The sequence below is a fragment of the Porites lutea genome, chromosome 2 (assembly GCF_958299795.1).
Source record: "Porites lutea chromosome 2, jaPorLute2.1, whole genome shotgun sequence".
Lineage (NCBI taxonomy): Eukaryota > Metazoa > Cnidaria > Anthozoa > Scleractinia > Poritidae > Porites > Porites lutea.
The window spans coordinates 28,247,131-28,262,288 of NC_133202.1; the positions used below are offsets into that span (position 1 = coordinate 28,247,131).

The 15,158-nt window shown below is 39.7% G+C and overlaps 1 protein-coding gene across 1 annotated transcript; it reads left to right on the forward strand.

The window, feature by feature from the left end:
• Positions 1–1,045: 1,045 nt before the first annotated feature.
• LOC140925986 (adenosine receptor A1-like) lies at positions 1,046–1,603 on the forward strand. Its single transcript, XM_073375803.1, has one exon. The coding sequence runs from the start codon at positions 1,046–1,048 to the stop codon at positions 1,601–1,603; it is 558 nt and encodes a 185-aa protein (XP_073231904.1).
• Positions 1,604–15,158: the final 13,555 nt, after the last annotated feature.

A 15,158-nucleotide genomic window follows, 5' to 3' on the forward strand; every position in this document is an offset into this window, starting at 1 on the left:
TAGGAGAGGTTTTTAAATCTGTTATTGAATATGCTCGCACTTCGCACATGTTCGGCTGTTCCTTGTATTTTATACTCGATAAGACGCTCTTACTAGTTTATGAAACTTTCAAAGCCTGCTGTTATAGCTACTTTTTATTAAGAGTGCCACAGTTCTTTCGTTTTAATTTCTTTCTAGGCCAAATATAAGGTTCTCATTTTTTTATGGATTATTTGACTTTATTTTGTGCTTGTTCATTTCACCGTTGAACGCAGTCAGTTGTTTAATAAAACTTAAAAACACAATGCGTGATAACTAGTTTTATTTAATTAACTCTATACTACGCAATTTTGACATCCTATTTACTCTCTTTGTGGGTTCTCAATGAATTTGCCAAGAAATTTAGAGTTTGATGTTTTAGAAGGCAGTAATTAAGGTAGTTACCTACTATTAACCTGCATATTTTATGGACAATCGCGTTTATTTCGATTTTCGTTAATAGAAATGGTTCAATTCTACCTTTATTGCAGATGCGTCGTATTTGTTTTGACGCTATTAAAACAAAAGGAACATCATCAATAGTTGCTATCGTTATTTAGTAAAATCCAACTAGTTGTCTATTATCAATGCTGCGTTCTGATTAGTTAAGCTACCACTAGGCTATATGTTATAGCCCACTAGTAGCGAAAAGCGTCGGCTTTAAAAACCAAAACAATGGCTGCTGAATTGCGTTTTGATAGCTAATTAAAGTTATTTTGTCTCGATATTTTTGACCAACTAGTTGGATTTTACTAAAACAATTATTCCTCTCGCCCTCATGGGCTATTGACTCAGAGCCCATTAGGACTCGAGGAATAATTGTTAACTAATATCCTTTGATGATATACAGAGTTGAGTTCACCTGGCCATGGCTGACTAGTTTGATCATGATGAGAAACGGAACAACAGTGGCATAAGTGGTTCGAACGGTATATAGGAACATATATGGCACAATTGTCCTCCCGCAATTAACCAAACACAGACGAATCCCTTCTGAACTGTACAGACAACGTGTCTTCCTCCCGCAATGAAGAACAATTTACCGAAGTGGAAATTTATTCTAATGTTGAACGTTCATGGGATTATCACAATCGTTGCTTTGGTCGGGAGTTATTTCGTGCTAAGAGCGTTTCACAAATTTTGGAAACTGCGAACTGCTTCCAACAATATTCTGGTGAGTTTGTCTATCGCCGACGGCTTACTAGCGATTCCCTTGATTCTTGATATCATTCAGTTATGCCTTAAGTGTAATGTTGGGCATTGTCCACTTATGCATATTCTTAAAGAAGTAGACGGAACTATCACCTTGTTCCTCCTTTCGGTCATTGTTCTTCATCTCAGCTTAATGAGTTCAGAACGTTTCATCGCCATCAAGTTCGCCTTAAGATACCAAGCCATAGTGACCAAACGCCGAGCACGGATCGTTTCCATCGCGATGTGGCTGTGGGCTCTGGTCGTTAATGTGGCTGTTCCAGAGGTTCTTCAGAAGACAACAGGGAAAGATTTCAGAAAATTTCACCGGCAGATGAATACACATGAATGTAATACAACACACAATACAACCCAAGTGCACCCCATCAGATAGCATCTTGTATTCACTACTGTGTCAATGTTTCTTGTCCCCTTGCTGATCATTTTATGCTCGTACACCTACATCTTCATTGTGTCCTACAAACAGAGACAACATGTCAGAGAGCAGGGCCGTGACATTCCAGGAATGCCCACCGTCAAGCATCACATGAAAGGTGCCCACACTCTCGCCATTGTTGTAGCGGTGTGTCTACTCAGTATCATCGCTTTGCTGGTTGTGTGACACCCCTCCGAATCGTCTATGGCAAATCTCTCGGGCGCCGCGATCAAATGCTAATGGCGAATACCTTCTACGACGTGGCCATGTTTTTGAATGCCGTATGCAACCCTCTTATCTACGGATGGAAAAATGAAGAATTTAGAAACTCTTTTCGTAAGATGTTGAAATGCTGCTAAGTGATCTTAGTGCGCAGACGTTGCTAGGCGTCTTAGGCCATACCTAGATTAACTGTATTCTTTTGTTTAAGGCAAATTGGCCAAGTATCAGGTACCAGACGATACCAAACTCCCTTTTGTAAGCCGCTGAGAATCGCTCAAGAGGTTTCTACCTGCTAAATTACTGGACTCAAATAACTTGCCCTACGCAGGAATTATATGGTGTCAAATTAGTATAGTAGCACGAATGTAAGTTGTCAAATTTTATAACAAACGAATCCTTTTGCATGAGTAAAAAAAGAGACTAATTATATGTTCTATGATCAGATCTAGTGAAAAATAATTTTTGGAAGAGGCCCAGTGGAGGACATACACTGATACATTGCGAATTTGTCAAAATTTTTACTGTCGCCTGAGAAGTGAGAGGGATTTTTAATTAAGAACTTAGACTTAAGATCAAAGAACTATTGATACGGCTGGGAAAAGCCAACGGTGATTCCAGCATCCCCATGCAGTCACCCTGTAACTCCCAAAAGTTGTAAAAGAAAAAGCTAAACAGTTGCTTATGCCGATAACATGGTAAAGAAGCAAAACTTGCCCACAAAAGTTTAAAACGAATTTCAAGCATTCTTACTAGTCTCTTGGTATTATACAGTGAATACGCTGCTTACTTTCCACTTGATTTGACGTTGAACAAGATGCAATGCGCATACTTTCTTGCTAATCAAAAAAGAAACTGAATAAATTGAATTGTTTTTCTCGTTTTTGCTAATTCCTAGCATTTTGGAATAATTACCTAGGAGCTCGAGAGCTTCTATTAGACGTTGTGTCCGGTTTTCGTATTGGGAATTGAATTGAGCGTTTTTTAGAAAATTGCATCCAAACTTCATCCGTTTATATTATCTGAGTCGAAAGACCGAGATGCCGTTGTCGTTTTAAGTAATAACAGTGGTGTGCATACTAAGTCAAGTAGTATAGGGATGAAATTAATTTTTTTGCGGGGGAGCTCAGTAACTTGCGAGGGAATGCATTAACGCCGATGACGTCATAACCTTTTGTCTTCATCTCATGAATAAAATGCGCAAGAATTTCGTTAAGATAAGGTCGTGTGTTATTATTAGTTGAGAGAAAGGTAATAAATATGCAAATCCTACACTTTTATGCACTCTGATAAACATGTCCAAACTTGTCGTACCTCTCCATTATTTCCAACTCGAACTGGAGCAGCCGGATTGAGAGTCCGCTGCGCTGACCCTCGGTCACGCTGCCTCCTGTATTACGAGTTGATTTTTGCGCAGGCTTTTTCTTCTTTAGAGGAACGTTTTTCTTTTTAGCTGGCCCGGGATCGTAAGGGCTTAGGTAATGGCATTTCGTATTTTTAGCGTTTGGATGAAGGAAATCTCGAAAACAGTGGGTTTTGAAACAGCCTGCTTTCATCTCGCAAAGTATTATAATCTCCTCTTTCCATTTTTCAGTCGGGGATTTGAAATTTTTGCCGCTCAAACTCGGTTTTATATCAATTTATACACCAATAATAAAAGGAGGAAGTTTGAGGATTTTCCTTATCCGCTTGCTCGATACATTCGTTACTTTAATTATTTTTTTTTTCACTATATTTCGTAAATTCTCCGTATTGCCTTAATACATGATATAAGACGGCTTTTAGCTCCAGTTATTGCCCGGGAAACGTTTGTTTAAGAACATCCTGCTTTATATAAAGTTGCTGCTTTTTGTCAATGCCAATCTCATTCATGATGATAATAATAATAATAATAATAATAATTATTATTATTATTATTATTATTATTATTATTATTATTATAAATGTAATAACTTATATAGCGCTAATTTACATATACTAATCAATAGCGCATTACAAAATAAAAATATATGTATGTATTTTAAAAACATTATTAAGTAGGGAATAATTTGCAGACCTGAACAGAAACGTCTTCAGTTAGTTTTTAAAAGCAATAAGTGTCGTAACATTTAACGCTGGGCAGCCGGTAAGCTGTTCCATGGAGCCGGTGCAGCAAAAGTAAAAGACCTGCCATAAAGCGTAGAGCGCATTTTATCTATTGTGGAACTTCTAATAATAGACTAATGTTCGAGCGTAGTACGTATGAGCTTTTGTGCTTAACATATGTCAAATCACTAAGATAGGATGGCGCCAGTCCATATATTGATTTCAATTGAAAGTAAGAATTAAATGGTGTTCTGTAAAAGTCTATAGCCGAAAAAATATTCACATAAATCTGAATGCTAAGCCGGGACCCATGTCGGCCACCATGTAGCGTTATAGCCCGTTTAACACATCGTCGATTAATTATTCAACAAGTCGATTAAAATGCGGGGATTTTAATTCCTTGTTTCACGGTCGATAAGAGTTTCCCTGTCCACCTTTAAGGGTGTTAATTTTGTTTTAGTACTGAAGGCAGTTACAGCTGTATTCATTTTTATCTCATGCATAAAGCTTTATATTGTTACCTTTAGCAAATATTGGTTATTTATAATAGTTTGTGTCGTTTTGACCAAAAGAGCGGCTTGCTATCAGCCAATAGCAAAAGTGTGGTGGCCGACAAGTTAACAATCGAACATATTCGTTTTTCCTGCGGGGTTTGAGCCTTTTCTTCTGGTTGTTTTTTTTTTAAACAAGAAACTTTGCTCCGCTTTTTCTCTCCTTACCCAGGTGTTTAAATAGGAACTGGTGACATGTACTATCTGGGGCTATAACGTGATGGCGATGTTCCTACATTACATGTTAATATATTTTAAAAATGAGAGAGCACTACGCTTATTTATTAGTCTAATGCTGTTTGTATAAGCAGCTGGTCGACATTAAAAGCGTATTGTCTATTTCGAAAACAAAACTAGAGTAGTTGAATACAAATTATGTATTCATTCCTTATATTTATTGAAATATCTGCTTTAATGTTTCAAACCCTTCACAAAACCTTGGTCGTTAAAAAATTGCATATGTCCGGCCCTTTGGCACGAAATTTTGGCGATTGTGGGGAGCAGTTTTAAACTGTTTCGATGGGTCGGGACGTTTTTTTTTTTTCTTTCTCTCGGGAATTAATTTTTGCGATCCTTAGAAGTTGCATTTAGATTTAAACAACATCCGAATGTTAAACAAAACTGCCGTTGTCGTTTTAAATAACTCAATGAAATATGGTGAGTGGACGGAGTCGATTTCTGTATCACAATCAACAGTCACCAACAAAATTTTATGCTTCGCATCAAAACTATTTATTATTGTTGTTGAGTTTTATTCGAAAGTTTTTTTTTAATCTGATATTTTTTTCACGGAACCTTTTATATAGGGGAACTAAAATTTGCGTCACCCCGTAAGAAAATTTGCAAAACTTAAGAACTGCACTTGGCATCACGATATTTACATGACATTTCTGACGTTCGACTTTTGGGTGAAAGTAAGTCTAGAAAGCTGTAGGTAAGGAACAATTTTGAGGTGTTGTTTCAATCCTCTCAAACTGGGTGAGTCTTGAAGTCTTCTTTCTGTGTTTTTTTTTTATACGCTACATTTTATGCCTCAAAATGAACTTGCGTCAATGGGTGTATGTGCTCTCTGACAACTTACACGAACATATTACTAAATGATGGACCAATTGTAATTTGCAAATTGCTTAATTAAAACACATAATATTCAGCGAAGTTCAGCTGCAGATGGTTAAGGCCACCTTAAGTTTATATAAAAGCGCTGGTGAACAAATTAGCAACTTCAAAGGAGATCGACTGCGTTAATTGCGATTCGAAACTTAGTGGCGTTTGAAACTGACAGACCACGGCCAGCAATTTTTCCATAGCCTGTGACAAAGATAAATTTTGCTTCAACGAAACAGGGATGAATTGCACCTCTGAACGTTGGCATGATAATAGCCGTGGTTTGGAGACGACGAAATGTTTTGTCTTGATAACTTTCCATGTACTTGTGGCCGTCGCAGCCCTTTTCGGCAACTTCCTCATCCTCCGAGCGGTTCACAAATTTCAAAATCTTCGGACTGCGTCAAATGTAATCTTGGCGAGTTTGTCCATTGCTGATGGATTGCTTGGGATTCCGTCCATTCTAGATATCATACACTTGAGTCTATCCGTTGGAGCTGAGCATAGGTCTGGTATTCTGAGAAAAATAAGTGCGAGTTCCACCTTCCTTCTCATGTCAGTTATCATTCTTCACCTCGCCTTAATCAGTTTGGAACGGTCCATCGCCGTGAGGTTCGCCTTAAGATACCACATTATAGTAACCAACCGCCGAGCACTGATCGTTTCTATCGCCATGTGGCTGTGGGCTGTGGTCGTTATCATTGTTTTCCCAAAGGTCCTTAAAGCCTCCAGCGACGATTTCGAACAGCTTCGCCAGGCGATGAATCCATACAGTGAAACCCGCAAAGGACCCCCAAATGACGGCCCTCCTCCATTAACCGAGGGATACCTCGTATTCCAAATGATAACACTGTTGGTTATCCCCCTCTTTATCATTCTTTGCTCGTACTCCTATATCTTTATCGTGTCCAACAGGCACAGGAAGGAGATTAGAGAGCAAGCTGACATCTCAGGACTACCGCAGCGAATCAAGCATGAAATGAAAGGTGCCCGCACTTTCGCCGTGGTGATAGCAGTGTGTCTTCTGAGTATCATACCTTTGTTGGTTGTGACATGCCTTCGCTTTTTTGGGAAGCTGTCAGAGTGTGACCATCCAAGACGGAAGCATTATAAGTTTATCTTTTACAATGTGGCAATTGGCTTGAACGCCATCTGCAATCCTCTTATTTACGGATGGAAAAATAAAGAATTCAGAAGAGCCTTTGTTAAAGTGCTGAAGTGTGCTTAGAACGTGATCATATCTTGTACCAAGAGGAAAGTGACTTGATTATTGTTACTGTAGGAATAATTTCTGATAAAAACGTGTTAAATATATAGAGAATTGGAAAATAAGACCGCCAGTCAACTCTCTGCAAACTATCCCTTTCATGTCCTTGTTTTAATGTTTTAATGTGAAAAGTTAAATGAATGAAAATCCGTTAGGTTAATGACAATTAGTTTAATTTGATGTCCATACATCGCTCCTTTAGGACAAAATTCTGTTTTTCAATCCAATATTTCTTTACTTCCACCAGTTATTGCCAATGTTTATCTGCTGGTAGTTACCTAAACTCTGCTCATTCTTGATTTGTGTGGTGTGTCTGTCTAGGTTTTGTGCGCTCTACCCGCACATATAAAAAACCTTTTTCAAGCGATTGGCAACATGGAATCTCAAGAAAAGAAACATGGAATCTATTTGTTAAATATAATCCATTTTGCCATTTTTCAGTTCAGTAAAACGTTTTTCAGGGCTCTTTGAAATTTATATGAAAAGCAGAGCAGATTGTCAATTCCCTATCAGTTGGAAGAAATCCCAGGTAACAGCAGTTTTCAAAAAGGGCAACAGGCTAGATGAAAATAACTATAGACCTATATCACTCCTAAGTTTTCCTAGCAAAATTTTGGAAAGGGTGGTTTGTAGATCGTTTGATAATAATCTGACGACTCACAGTCTCTTGTCTGACAGACAATGGGATTTAGGAAGGGTCATTCTACAGGTAGCCTTTTGTTGCACGTTACTGAAGTGTGGTAAGAAGCCTTGGACGATGGGCTTAAAGTAGGCGAATTGTTCATTGACTTTAGGAAAGCCTTTGATTGTGTAGACATGTCATTGTGGGTGAGAAGCTTAAGGCATTGGGAGTGTCAGAAGATATGTGGATATGGTTGATGGATTATTTAGCAAGTAGAAGCCAATTGACACAAATAGATGACGCATCTTCGGAATCTAAACTTGTAAAAATTGGGGTCCCTCAGGGTTCCCTGTTGGGACCTGGGCTTTTTATTACTTATATAAATGATCTTCAAGACAGCATTAGAAGTGGCGAAGTTTACATGTATGTTGACGACACTACCATTTATGCCATTGGTAACACTACTGATGAGGTTGCTATAGCTATCCAAGTGATATTAGATCAGCTACAAACCTGGTGCCAAAAGAAAGGATTAATTATTCATGAAGGGAAATGCGATGCAGTACTCCTGGATACATAACCCTTTATTGGCCCTCTGAAGCCTTTAGTTTGGGGAGACAAAACCATTGAATACAGATCTTTCTCTCTATGTCTTGACGCATAACTTTTTACCAAAAGCCACACTAGAAACAATTTATTACAAAACAGTAATCCCAAGCCTATTATATGGTATGGCTGCGTGGGGCTCTTGCTCAGATTATTTGATGAAAGATCTAGAACTAATCCACCTCAGAGCAGCAAGACTTATCCACAAACTACCAAGAGACATGGAAGACGAAACAGTACTCATAAATGCAAGTTGGATGCCATTTAAATATTTTTATTGCTCTCGTATTCTAAATATAATGCATAGAGCTTTTTTATAATTTAGAGTTAGGTGATATAAATAGTTGAGTTGTTAAGAACGCTTCTTCTTATAATTGTATTGTAAATCTTTGTCCTCTCATCTAGACTAGTAGTAGTAGGTCCACATCAGCTGTACAGTTGCTTATTTCAAACCTACTTATCAAATAAATGTATGTATGTATGTATGTATGTATGTATGTATTTATGTATGTGCCAACTCTTTCTCCTGTCCTTCTTTACGGTCCAGCTACATAGCTACACTGTCAAGTACATGTTTCTGAATTTTTCTACCCAGTGGAATTCAATGGGGCGAAGAAACTGACGTTGGAAGGCAGCGCTTAAACCGGGAGCTAGAATCCCTCTTCACTTTCATTCTTCTCGTTTTCAGAACTAAACAAGACGCTTGACACAAACGAATACAACTGAAGAAGGGTTTTCATTTTCCTTCCATAAGAACTATAAATTCGGTCCGACATATCCTCGGCTCGTAATATTCTCTTTGCGAGAACTAAATCAAATGAGCCCCCTCGTCTGCTTTGAAGGCTGAAACAAGTTCTCGGTACCAATCTGATCCCCCTAGAACCAAACTTGACACATAGACGAAGGGGGTGCTAGCTTGGCCTTTAATCAATCAACTTTGTTTTTCGGAACGTCATTTTTTAGCCAATTGTATTTCCCTTCGTCTGGGCGTCGTACAAATGAAATTTTATGAGAGATAGTTGCAAGCTCTCCTTTCCTCTGCCCCTCGCGGCTTCTCCGCTCGCTTGCGCGTTCTCGCGAGACTCGCTTCGCTCGCCCAAATAGGAGAGCTTGCTCGCAGGCTAAATTATCTATACAGACGATTTTCGAATCCTGGGCAGCTCCATAGAGGATCCAAGAGCCACTTCTCTGCGAATGCTTGACCTACTACAGGGGCTACGCTTCACCAGTCATTTAGTCATTTTACATTTCTTGGTTTCTCCATAAACTCACTGACGATGTTATTCAGTCTCCCAGAGAAGAAAATCCTGACCTTGCAAAACAAATTAAATGTCAACAGATGTTGTGCAACCCCACCCCATCGGCTCGCAAAGTGGCAAGCCTCATAAACACACTGGAGGTGGCTCGCCCCTCCATCTGGCAGCCCCCCTTCCCTGACAGGTCCCTACAAATAAATCTCATAAAATACCTTAAGGCATCTCATCGTAATTACGAGACGTCTGTGCACCTGAACAGCCACACTCAGACGGAACCGCTACGGCGGTGGTTTCAGAAGTTAACGCCTCTGGATGGAATTGTTATCAATTCCTTTGACTCAGATCTATACATAACTTCAGACGCATCCAAAGCAGGCTGGAGCTCATGCTGCCAGGAACTAACCACAAACCAGACATCACATAAACGTCCTCGAACTCAAAGCTGCTATTTTCGCAACGAAAGCCTTTCCCAAACACACATGTCCAATATACACAAACGGATACGATTCGTCAAACCGAAGGTCCATTGATAACAATGGTACGATTGGTTGTGAGTATTGAACAACCCTCGGTTTGAGAGGAACGACTGGAGAAATTCTGCAGTGATGATGTGTTACTACCCTGATCTGAGTAGTGCTTCTGATTGGTCACCGCTGTGAGGGAAGTTTGCTTCAACCAATCTGAAGCACTACCAAATTCTGGGCAGTAACATCCGTGGTTATTCCTCAGGTGTAATCTCATGGGGAAACCAACTGGTGGTGTGATGCATAAGTTTGGCTGTTTTCTCAGGCTAGGCTACTTCTGTGGGTTAACAATGCTAGTGAGCAAAAATTCACATGTAACTGATGAGGTCTGTCAAGATTCATCTATTGCCAGTTACATAATCTTCCTCATTTTAAGTAATCTTCCATGCCATGTTAAAAGTTTTTCACCATACAGGGAAGATCAATTGTGAGGTCAGGGAGTTAGCGAATGTGAGCAGTCCAGAAAAATAATCAAGGTGAGTGGTCTTACATGTGATCCTATACATAATATAGCTACCTTTTAAACTATTTTTTTGGTGGCCATTGTGTGAAGGGGGCTGTTTTGTGGGGGCAGGTGTGTATTACAGGTCAAAACTAAATGCAAGTTAAAATGTTTTACCCTAGATTGATTCAATATTTTCTTTGTCTCCTAGTCCTGATTATTCATGAATTAAGGCAAGGAGACAAAGAAAATTGAGAATCAACCTACAATCGGCGACAAAATTAGTTGAGACACTTTGCGCTAGTGTTCTCCCCAGGTATTTAAGGTTAGGCGGGCCGCCTGGCTTAATTCACTGGAAAATGGTTGTCGCCTGGCTTAATTAAAAAACCAAAGATCTATCCAAATGGATGCTTATGTTGACATCTAGAACTAGGTATTTCAGGGACAAAGTCACTCAATAACATTTATGAAACATTTGTATTTTCCGTAAAATAGGCGTACATCTGCTGATAAACTAATCGTTCAAAAACTCTGGCTATAGTTGGTAAGACAGAAATTGGTCTAAAATTATTTGGATCATTTCGTTCACCTGATCTAAATAGCGGAAAGACCTTTGGAACTTTCCAATTATCTGGAAAAGTATTTGTAGTAATCGAGAGGTTGAAAAGGTCAGCTAACGATAAAGAAATAACTGGAGCCGCTTTTTTAAAATCTTGTTTGGGATGTTATCATGACCAGTCGCCTTTGCAACATTTACTTCCTGCAGTTTTTTTAAACACGTCAGAGATCGTGACTTCCTTCAGTTCAAAAGAAGAACTAACGCCCTGTTAGGAATCAGCTGGATTTGCATCACAATCCACCGTAGGGATTTCAGATGCAAGTTTCGGCCCAACGTTTGTAAAGTGAATATTCAAGTATTCAGCGATTTTCTCGGGATCTGATAAAGGCCCAGAATTTTCTGCCTTTAAATCATTAATCTGTGTGCTGTCCGATTTCTTACCCATTAGGTCGTTAAGAATTTTCCAAGTTACTTTCAGGTTACCAGGGGCTCCTTCTATTTGATGTTTGTAATAATCCTTCTTTGTCGTTTTTACTTTTTTGTTAACCGTTAACTTTTTAGTTTTATATGCCTTCCAAACATCTGGCCGCTGCGTTTCTGAAGCTTTTTTTCTTTAGCCAGTCACGTTCATACATTTCCTCTTTTAACTTATAATTTAACCAAGGAGCGGGTTTATTTCTGACTCGCATGACTCTTGTCGGAGCATGCTTATCAACTATATTCAAGAATATATCTTTCCATGCATTCCACGTACTATTCACTTCCATACCGCTTTTAATAACAGGCCATGAGGCATTTTTCAGATCTGTTAAGAAATTTTTCTCATTGAAATGTTTAAAATTCCTCGCTTGAATAAACTTTGGTTGTCCCCTGGGTAAACCAATTTTTCTCACAGTATAAATTAAATTGTGGTCACTAATGGAAAGTGTGTATACTCCCGAATGAGAAATATTATCCTCCTTGTTCGTAATAAATACATCAATAAGAGTTTACGATTTGGCATTAACTCTTGTAGGTTCTTTGATTAATTGTGCCAATTGATAATCAACCATCAAGTCGATAGGTAGTGCGAACCTCTGGGGGATTTAAAAGAATGTTACAGTTTAAATCTCCCAGTATGGAAATTTCTGAATACCTGGCATCTGCCTCCTTCAAAAACATTTCGAACTTTTTAAAATAATCCAAAGGTGTGTTTGGTGGCCGGTACCAGGTAGCAATAAGACATGGACATGAATTTGGTTTCTGAATTTCTTAGGCAATTAATTCAAGATCATCATTTTCAAGTAGATATTGCCTAGAAAATGTTATTGTATTTCGCAGGTAAAAGCAAACTCCACCACCGTGTTTGTTTCTATCCCCGCGAACAATAATTATAACCTTCTAACCAGTCGATCACCATCTACCAGATCCAATTTTGATTCATTAATAGTCAAAACATCCAGAGGCGTATTTGCCGTGAAGACTTTTATTTCATCTACGTGTTTAGTAAGACTGTTTACGTTAAGCAAGGCAATTTTGAAACCTCTAATTTCAGAAGTAATCTTATCAAATGACAGTGGTTTGGCAGAACAGTGATCATTAGGTCGTCGATTACTATCTACACAGGTCAAATTTCAATCTCCATTAATATATTCCCTAAAATTAGACGCAAGGCGGTAAACACCTTTCCGATTTAAATGCAATCCACTTCTATTAAGAGAGTCTTCTTTGATGTTACTGTTATCAATAAAAACCCAGTTCTTACTCTGACAAAAAGAAGAGAGCCGGCGATTTACCTCATCAATCTTGATATTAAGAGATTGATCATCAGACCTGAAGATGATTGAAGAAACCGCGACGTCGATGGATGGATGTTCCGCTTTGATACTATCCACTAAACCAGCCACTTTGTTTTTTATTTTCTTTGGTTGATCCATCTTCAAATTGTTGGTCCCGACATGTAGGATGATTTTCTTCGGTTTCCGCTTGATAACCGGTTTTGCAAAATCAACCATGTCATCAATGGTGGACCCAGAAAAAGAAAAAGCATTAACATTCTGGTTTCTTGACAATTTCTTACCAATAATGTTTGTGGTAATGGATTCACCGATGACAACCACATCTGGAGGTTTGTTTTGATCCTGTTTACTCCGGCTTGTGATGTTGTTACCAGAGGCGACACCTTTGTTCCCAGAAGGATTTTTCTTCTTCTTTGGCTGCACCGTTTCCCAAGATCTGGAGGCTTGTTGTTCGTCATTTCGGTCGACTGTATTTCTGTTACCACCATGTTCTTTGACATCTTCAGACAATTTTCTTAGAGCTGTTACAAGACTGTCCCTTTCTTCTTCGAGTGTTTTTATGCGAAGTAAGAGTTCATCATATGAAAGAGTAAAGACACGTGTTTTGAGCTGTTCGTTGAGTTTAACAAATTCTTGCTTAAGCCCATTAATAGCATCGGCATTTTCCTTGCAACCAGGACAGTGGTGGAAAGCTTGCTCCTCGTGATATGCAGGTTCATCATGATTCTGTTGAATCACTTCATTATCCCAACATTAGGCAGCATATCCACATCTTCGTCATCCGTTTGCTCTTGACCGACATGTTGTTCATCCGAAACTGGCTCATTTGCATCAATATTTAAATTTCTGCGCGAGAGAAGAGAAAATAGCTTCTTTCTAACCTCTTCTTGTTTCGCTCCTTGCACATTCAGCGTTTTAGTTTTAGGAAAAAAAGAAAGCGTGACACCATTCGCCTTCAAGACGAGAAATCCACTGCTCTTGGACACAGGAGACAACTGCCCCGACAAATTGAGCTCATCGTTTACAAACGATTTAGGCTCGTTAAAGCCGCTCTGCCACTTAAATTTGCGACTATTTTTGTCTTCCTCAATAGAAAGTGGATAGGAAGTGTTTAAACGTGGTTCCAAACCGATATTATTGTCGGTTACATGAAAAGAAGAACAGCTCTCGTCTACAGGTGCTGCCGCCATGACGCTAGGGCTGTGTATACAAGGTATACACGGTATACCTTGTAACCTTCTGGGGGTTAGAGGGGGCCTTGTAGCCTGTAACCTTGTAACCTTCTGGGGGCTACAGGAGGTTAGAGAGGGTAAAAAGGGGTTACACGTGGTTACATGGGATTGCAGGTAGGTTAAAGGAATTGCAAGGGGTTACAGGGGGTCACAGTGGGTTACAAGTGTTTACAAGAGGTAACAAGGGATAACAAGGGGTTACTGTGGTTTCCAAGGGGTTATAGGGGTTTAACGAGGGTTTAAAGGGGTTACAGGAGGTTACAGTGGGTTACAGGGGGTTACAAGGGGTTACAGGGGTATATATAAGGTTACAACAGGTAACAAGGGGTTACAGGGGGTAACAAGGCGTTACAGGGGATTACAGGGAGGTTACAGGGGGTTACAAGGGCTACAAGTGGTTACAGAGGGTTAAAGAGGTTACAAAGGGTTACAGAAGGTTAAAACGGGTTACAAGGGGTTAAAAGGGCTTACAGGGGGTTAAAGGGAGGTTACAGGGGGTCACAAGGTCTACAAGTGGTTAAAGAAGATTACAAGGGGTTACAAGCGGTTACAGAGGGTTACAGAGGGTTAAAGCAGGTTACAAGAAGTTACATAGGGTTACAGAAGGTTACAAGAAGTTACAAGGGATTACAGGGGGTTAAAAGGGCTTAAAAGGGGTTACAGGGGGTTACAGGGGGTTACAAGGAGTTACAAAGGGTCACAGAGGGTTACAACGGGTTACAACGGGGTTACAGGGGGTTAAGAGGGGTTACAAGGGGTTACAAGGGGGTTAAAAAGGGTTACAAAAGGTTACAAGGGGTTACAAAGGGCTACAAGGGGTTACAAGGGATTACAAGGGGTTACAAGAGGTTACAGGGGTTTAGAAGGGATTGCAGAGGGTTATGGAGGGTTACCAGAGGTTACAAAGAGTTACAAGGGGTTACAGGGGGTTACAAGGAGATACAAGGGGTTACAGGGGGTTACAAGGGGTTAAAAGAGGTTGCAAGGGGTTACAGCTGGTTACCAAGGGGTACAATGGGTTACAAGGGGTTACAGGGGGTTACAAGGGCTTACAGGGGATTACAAAGGGTTACAAAGGGTAACAAAGGGTTACAGGAGGTTGCAGGAAGTTACAAGGGGTTACAGGGGTTACAAGGAGTAAAAGAGGGGTTACAGGGGGTTACGGGGGGTTAAGAGGGGTTACAAGAGGATAGAGCGGTTTACAAGGGGTTACAAGAGGATACAGAAAGTAACAGCGGATTACAAGGGGTTACAATGGGTTACAACAG